Genomic DNA, 8,147 nt, shown 5'->3' with positions numbered 1-8,147 from the left:
CTTCTTCTAACACTGATCTGTTTGTTCTTTGGGCAGTCCATGGTACTTTTAATATTCTCTTCCAACACCACAACTCAAATACGGCAATTCTTCTATGGTTTTCCTTATTTATTGTCCAACTTTCACATGCATATGAGGCTATTGAAAATACTATGGTTTGGGTCAGGTGCACCTTAATCCTCAATGACTTTTAATTATCTTCCATACAAATTGATATCTCTGGTTCCCTATTTTCAGCTTTTTTAATGCATATCTTCTTGTTTTTCATGAAGTTAAGAAAGTTTTCTTTCAATAATTCTTTGACATTTTTCTCTGCTTTTTTTTGGTGTGTGGTCTCTTCTTATTCTGCAATTTTGAACACATGTAAATTATTCCCCTGGATGGTGTCCCATATAATTCTAAGGCTTTCTTCACATTTTTTCTTTCTTTTTACTGAGTGTTCCTCTAGCAGCTTACTGTGGAGAGATTTGTCTTCAAGCTCAATAATTTGGCCTTCCGTTGATTCAATTCTACTCTTTTGCCTTTTCAGTGTATACATATTTTCAAAATCTTAGTATTAACCTGTATTTCTATTTGCTATTTTTGTATGGTTTCTAATTAATTAATTAATTTGGTCAGTTTGCTATTTTTGTATGGTTTCTAATTAATTAATTTGGTCAGTTTGTTTTTGTAGTGTTTTCCTGAATTCTTTTTACATTTTATCTGTGTTTTCCTTAATTTTATGTGCGGCTTTCTTGATCTTTCTTTCCATCTATTGAAAGTGCCCATCATTCTTCAGAATTCCTTGTGAAAATGGTAGTTCCAATGCCATTCTTCTTCAGAAAGGTCTCCTAGCTTAATTTCTGTGTCCTTTGTTTGAGCCATTCTGTCTTGTTTCTTTATGTGAACTGAAATTGTCTGGTGTCTCTGAAACATTGTAATGTTATTTATTTGTATTAATTTGATAATTATGTATTGGTGTGTTCTTAGACACTCATCACTTATTTTCTGGTGGATATGTGGTGCTGTGAAAAAGGAAGACCATAGAAAAATTAATGCATTTGAATTATCGTGATGGAGAAGAATATTTAAAGTACCATGGAGTTCCAGAAGAACAAACAGATCTGTGTTGGAAAAAGAATTACAGCCAGAATGCTCCTTGGAAGCCAGGATGGCACACTTCATCTTTCATACTTGGGACATAGTATCAGGAGGGACCAGTCCCTGGAGAAGGATATCATGTTTGGTAAAGTCAAGGGTCAGAGAAGAAGAAGAAGACCCCTAACGAGATGGACTGGCTCAGTGGCGGCAGTGATGGGCTCAGGCGTAGCAATGATTGTGAGGTTGGCCCAGGACTGGGCAGTGTTTCATTATGTTGTGCATATGGTCACTATGCGTCAGTATAGACTCGAAGGTAACTAACAACAATAACAACAACAACAACAATGTGGTGCTTGGGCTAATGCACTGGACCTCAAGGTCAATTTGAACTACAAGATTATTGGTTCAAATTCACCAGCTGCTCCTTGGAAACACTATATAGGGTCTCTATGAGTCAGAACTGACTCGACAGCACTTAACAACAATGATAGAGATGGTCAGTGTGTACTTTTCTCTGTTTGCTCTTCATGTAGCACACTTGAGGGTGAATAGTAAAGAGAAAAGACAAAAAAAAAAAGATAAAAGGGACAAGAGAGAAATGAGAAAACAAAACAAAACAAAAAAAGTGAGAAAGCTAGGGCAGAGGCAGGACCCAGAGAAGGGAAATTGCAGGGAACAGGGCACACACACAAACACACAGTATGAACCAGCCAAGGAGCTTTCAGGGGGAGGGGAAAGGAGCGGAGAAGGGAGGAGGGAGTGAGATGTCTGGTTCTAGATGGAGTTCCTGCTGGCCTAGATGTTGTCTGGGGCCAGGACACTGATCTGGAAGTAGTTTCTTACAGGTCAGAAGGTGGCTGAGGTCACTGTACTTATCCTGGGTTTCCGGCCCAGAGGACAGCTGATTATGGAAGGAGTTCTTGGTCTCCCAGGGCTGACTGACACCCAGCATGGCCCATTCTGTTGGTCTGATGAGGCAGAGTTCAGGTGTCTCTGGACTCAGGGGTGATGTACCTGGTGCCCAATCCATGAGTTCATGGCTCTGATCTTAGGCAGAGAAGGGGCTGTGCAGGCCATATCAATGGTCAATGAGTGGGTGAGGATAAGGGCTGGTCATGCTTCTAGTCACCAGGAGGGTATGGGGAACAAGGGAGGATTCCACTGGTCATCAGCCACCAGTGTTTATTTGTATTTCCAGGCCACTGTCTCAATCAAATGCTGCTTGCCAAAAGTTCAGCATTGTCCCATCATGTCAAACCAGCCAATGCTGTTGTTGCTGTTAAGTGCTGTCGAGTTGGTCCCGACCCATAGCGACCCTGTATAGGGTTTGCGAAGAATAGCTGGTGAGCTTGAACCGCCAACCTTGCAGTTCACATGGCTTTGCAGTCTGACGCATTACCCACAGCGCCACACCAGGACTCCTACTTCACCCATTTGTCTCCTTTCCTACCAAATTTGTTCTGTTTCTTTTCTTAGTGGGTAGTCAATCTACTTTTCTAACCTTTCCTGTGAAGCTTAGGGCTCCAGGATTAGCAGTCATATCTGTTTCATTTGGCCTCTGTGTCTTTGTTATGGAGGGGTTTATGCAGCACATCTGCCTAGCTCATCATCTTGCTGAAGCCAGTCAGAGTACTTTTACTGCTAATGAAAACTCCACATATTTAAGAGGGGAGATGATTTCTCAAGCAAAAAGTTTTCTCCTTAATATTATATGTGGATTTCAGAATAAATCTATCTTACTGTTGCCTTTGTTGTTAAGTGCTGTCAAGTTTGTTCCAACTAATAGAGACCCTGTATAGGGTTTCCAAGGAGCAGCTGGTGAGTTTGAACCACTGACCTTATGATTCAAACAGACCTTGTGGTCCAGTGCATTATCCTGGAGCACCACACCAGGACTAAAAATATAAATTTTATTTCATATATATTAAAGACTTATTGTAAATAAGAATTCTTTGAAGAGTAGCCTATAAAACTAACCAGTTGAGTCTGGGAGGGAATTAGGAGAAATATACAGAAACTTTAAAGTAAAATAAATATAAGGCTAATAAACCATTATCACTAAAATATATTAATTGAAAAGAGCAAGATGCAATATGTGTGAGTATGTGCTAACATTTTTTAAAAAGCGACAGTATAAGCCATCTATTTATTTAAATATGCACAAAATAACTCTGCATTGTGTCTCAAAAGCTGGTTATATTGATTCCCTCCTGAGAGGAGAACTAACTGGCTATTGAAAAAGAAAGGGAGGGAAGCTTATCTTTATATGAATTTTGAATGTAGAACCATGGGAATGTATTAACTAATTTTTAAAAAAATGAAGCAAGCAATAAATAAACATTAAAGTGGTGGTGGTGGCTGTGTGCCATGGAGTCAGTTCTGACTCATAGCGACCATGTATAGGGATTCCGAGGCTATAAATCTTTACGGGAGCAGAAAGCCTCATCTTTCTCCTGTGGAAAACCACTGGTAGTTTCAAACTGCTGACCTTGAGGTTAGCAGCCCAACTTGTAATCACTGTGCTACCAGCGCTCCTTAAACATTAAAGTAGTAGAAGAAAATGAACAATACTGGGCAGCAACTAAGTGCCAGATCCAACGCAAGCTTTTTTAACTGGATCCTCAAGACAATCCTATTAGGGATAGATGAGGAAACAAATGCCCAGAGACATTAAGTAATTGTTGAGGATGACACAAAATTGAACCTCCACTCTTCCCTGCTCCTCAAAATCTCTGGTGGAAGCAGGGGAGTTAGCTTCCAGTAGAGAGCTAGGTCTCCCATCATGTCGTTTACTCATAAGCACAAGTGTTGTAAGTCCTTTTAGGAAACTTGTGTCATGGTAACCTGCAAGTTACAAAAAGGCACTTGACGCATTGCTACTGTTGAAAGTTTAATTGTCCTTCAAGATGTGCTGTTCAGAGCTCACTGTAAATACATCATTGTTGTGAGACTGTACCCATGCCTGGCTTTATGATGTGCTTTATAGATGTTCCAGTGTGGATAAAGTTATTAGACAGTTACTATCCAAAGGAGACTTTCAAAAGGAGATGGCACAACAAAAATGGAGAAAAAGAATTACATCTCCATTGGGAGAAGAAAACTTCTAGCAGGGTAAGTCACCCTGAGCAGATACAATAACAAAGCAGAATCAGTTTGATCTATCTTTGAGAAGCAAAAATCAGTGGCTTGAACTGAGTAACTACGGAATTATCTGTAGTTTTTAATGAAATGTGTGATAAAATAGCCAACAATTGCACTAAAATCGATACACATTCTTTCCTGGTGATTCTGTGATGTGAGTTATTGTGTTCCACACTATTAGTCACTTTGGTCTTGCTCTCTCTCACTCCCACCTCTATACGAAATGTTCCACATTTTCTTTCTCATATTGCAATAATGTTGAACATATTGTAACACAACCTGATGACCCAGGTTATTCTTGGATTTGTCTTCCTTCGTGAGGATCAAAATTTATATTAGGAATTAAAGTCACTTTACATTTGATTAGCAGTCCCTTAGTGACACCAATGGTTAAGCGTTTTACTTCTAAACAAAAGAGTGGCAGTTCTAGTCTTCCCAGAGGTTTCTTGGAAGATAGGTCTGGAGATTTACTTCCAAAAGATCACAGCCATTAAAAATCATATGGAGTCCCCTGCTACTCTGTAACACATGCTGTCATCATGAGCTTGAATCATACTCAACAACTGCAAGAATTCATTTAAAAAAAATTTTTTTTTTTTTTTTTTTTTTAGTATTTTTGGTTGTGTCTATCTTTGTTTAATTATCCTACTTTGAGTCATGCATTCAATTTAGAGACCAAAAATAACAACTGTTGTTAAAATCTACAGACTGTCCTGGTGTGGCTCTGTGGGTTAATGTGCCAGACTGCAAAGCTGTTTGAACTGCATGGTCGACGGTTCAAGCTCACCAGTCACTCCTTGGAGACCCTATACAGGTCGCTATGGGTCACAACCGACTCGATGATGGCACTGAATAATGACAAGAACAATGCCTTTATAATTTTTATCAATTTTAACATTGTATGGTGTTTAGAGACAATAACTTGAAAATCTGGTTCTACACAGAGCTAGAACACCCAGAATGTCAAGAGAGTAAATACCTTTAACAAAGTAAGTGTTGCATTTCTTAATTTGAAGGTCTTATTTCAACAACAGGGGCCTGAGTTAATGTGCTAGATGGCAAACTCGGTTTGAACCACAGGGTCGACAGTTCAAGCTCACCAGCCTATACAGGATCGCTACGAGTCAGAAGTGACTCGAAGGCACTTAACAACAACAACATTTCAGCAACAGAAAGGGAAGCTTTGCTTTCTCCCTTTCCACTCCATTTTGGTAAGCATGACTGTTTCCCATCTTCACCATGACATCTCTTAACATTTTTCAGGATCCAGAGATCCTGGCTAAGAAACAAAAGCCGAATCGCCACAATTCCCCAATAGATTGGAATGAAAACTCCTAGTAAAATCAGGTGCAACTCCAAGGGGAGATATTAGAGAAGAGCCAAATGGGGTCTATAAGTAACTGCACGTGTGATGACACCCGTAACTTACCCAGGTTCAATAGCATTCGTTTACATCAAACTTAGCATTTCATCAACATCTGGTCCACTGAACATGCACTGGGAAATTTCTGGCTTCTTCCTTTATTTTTTATGCTTCCATATTAGGCTAATATCTATGTGAGATCTTTGTTTTGAAAACAAATAAGCAAACAAGAAAGAAAGGAAAGCTTTGTTACCTGTATCCCAATAGACAGGCATCTATTTTTCTTAAAGTGATCCTTCTTTCTGTCCTCTGTCGTGACCGTGGCTATGGTGGTAGTGGTGGTGACAGTGGCCGTGTTATTGCCCATGTGTTGACTCGCGGGGCCGTGGATCTGGGCGTTTGCTGCTTCGATGGCGGCTGTGAGAGCCTTCATACTGTCCAGACTCTCTGTGGAGTTGCTGAGTCCAGACTGGCTGATAATGTCTCCTCGCTGGCCCTGTCCGTCCATGTAGGCATCCTGGGCAGACTCTGTGCTACTCTGGGCTGTGATAGAAATGAAAGGTTTCGTGGTAGTTCTGGGTGGGACTGGAGGTGGTGTCTTCTTATATGTTGTAATGCAAGATGACACTGGAAGACAGTGAAAACAGACACTGTGATTTCGGTGTGGGTCATCATTTCTGATACTGTCACTGACATTTAGTGGACATTGGGGCACATGGAACATTAAGACATTTAACATTAAAACAAAGCCATTGACAGACTAAATGGGATCCCTACAAGGGGGAAGATTTGGGTCTTCTATGAGAGAAGAGCAGAAGGAGACCTGGAGCCACAATGGCTGCTAACTGCAAAGTTGGAGGTTTGAACCCACCAGCTACTTCTTGGGAGAAAGATGCGACATTCTGCTTCTGTAGAGATTGGCAGTCTTGGACAGCTTATGGAGCAGTCCTACTGTCCTATAGGATCTCTATGAGTGGAAATGACTTGCGAATAATGAGGAATGGGATGAGATGACCCACCACAAAATTAAGGGAACACAGACTGGAAAACATCAACCTCTGAAATGGCAGTTTCTGAAGTGGAAATTAATATGAGACAACCTAGAAAGACATACTTAGAAACAAAAGGTTTTGTGGTAGTTCTGGTGGGATGGGAGGTTGTATCTTCTTACATGTTGTAATGCAAATGTCTTTGAAAAAAAGATGCTGTGATTTCATAGCAATCTTACCAGACAACAAGGCTATGGTTGGGTAGTCCCTACCTTCTCACAGACACATTAAATATGCTATTGGTAAGTGCAGTCAAGTCAGTTCTGACTCATTAACTACCCTGTATAGGGTTTCTGAGAAGCAGCTGGTGGCTTTGAACTGCAGACCTTGTAGTTAGCAGTCCAGTGCTTATCCTACCAGTGCTTCTGTGGGAGAAAGATGAGGCTTTCTGCTCCCATAGAGATTTACAACCTTGGAAACCCTGTACAAAGTCACTATGAGTCGGAACTGACTCTACAGCACATAACCACCACCACCAAGGTTAAATAAAGCATTCCATTAAAGATGATTCTGGTGGTTGATAATAAACAAAGAAAAGAGGTTGTGAACACATGTGTTCTGATCCTAACAACTAGGACGAAGTATCTAGGGATATTGTGTCCAGGGCGCAGGACCCAACATAGTTACTGAGGTAGCTTGTGGAACTCACTTGGTTGAACACTCAGGTCCTTTTTCCTTTTCTCTCTCTATTTCTATTTTCCTTTCTCTCTCTCTCTCTCTCTCTCTCTGTCTCTCTCTCTCTCTCTTTTCCCCTGGATAGGTGCTCATTACACAAATTTGTTGTTTGTCTAAAAATATAGATAACACAGCATTTGCCAATTCAACATTTTTCACATACACAATTTAGTGAGGTCTATTACATGCTAGTCATGCTAACTTACCATCACCTATATCCTTTGACAAAATTTTATATAAAAAACTATTGACCTAAAGTTGTTGTTTGTTTTTGAGCAGAACCACCCACTTAGAGGAAATGTAAAAATACATTCACATTCTGGTTTGCAAATCAGTCTTTGTGTGGTTGGTCTCCAAGGGTCTATGGCTCTGGGAAGTGCTTTCCCTCCAGGTAACATAATCTCAGTGAAGAGCCTGCAGCAAGCAGCTAAGGCTTCCTTACTGGGACTTTCCAATGGAGACTTGGCCTTACAAAGTCTCTGGCTGAAGCAGACCAGTAACCCCTTCTCTCCAACCATTTGATTATAACACTGAGCAACTTGAAGAAACTACACATTTGTTTTCCGTTTGTGGTGCATGATATAGAAAAATAAAGATCACCAAGGAATTCACTTTTTAAATGAGAACTCCTACTAGTAAAAAGGAAGACTTATTAACAGCCTGTGAAATGCAGATGATACAACCTTGCTTGCTGAAACTGAAGAGGAATTAAAACATTTACTGATGAAGATCAAAGAGCACAGCCTTTAGTATGGATTACATCTCAATGTCAAGAAAACAAAAATCCTCACCACTGGGCCAATAAACAACATTCTTATCAATGGAGAAAAGATTGAAGT

At 40.2% G+C, this 8,147-nt stretch overlaps 1 protein-coding gene across 7 annotated transcripts in view; it reads right to left on the bottom strand.

The window, feature by feature from the left end:
- The window catches only part of DLGAP1 (discs, large (Drosophila) homolog-associated protein 1), a 461,019-nt gene that overhangs the window by 76,283 nt on the left and 376,589 nt on the right, over positions 1–8,147 (bottom strand). For all 7 annotated transcript variants that reach the window (XM_006867258.1, XM_006867257.1, XM_006867263.1 and 4 more), the window contains one exon: positions 5,838–6,211. In XM_006867258.1, the coding sequence (XP_006867320.1) occupies positions 5,838–6,211 (374 nt within the window). The remainder of the gene's footprint in view (positions 1–5,837; positions 6,212–8,147) is intronic.

This window comes from Chrysochloris asiatica, unplaced genomic scaffold (genome assembly GCF_000296735.1).
Source record: "Chrysochloris asiatica unplaced genomic scaffold, ChrAsi1.0 scaffold00103, whole genome shotgun sequence".
NCBI lineage: Eukaryota > Metazoa > Chordata > Mammalia > Afrosoricida > Chrysochloridae > Chrysochloris > Chrysochloris asiatica.
The sequence above is the reverse complement of the archived record's forward strand: the minus strand, read 5'-3'. Positions and strand labels throughout refer to the sequence as shown.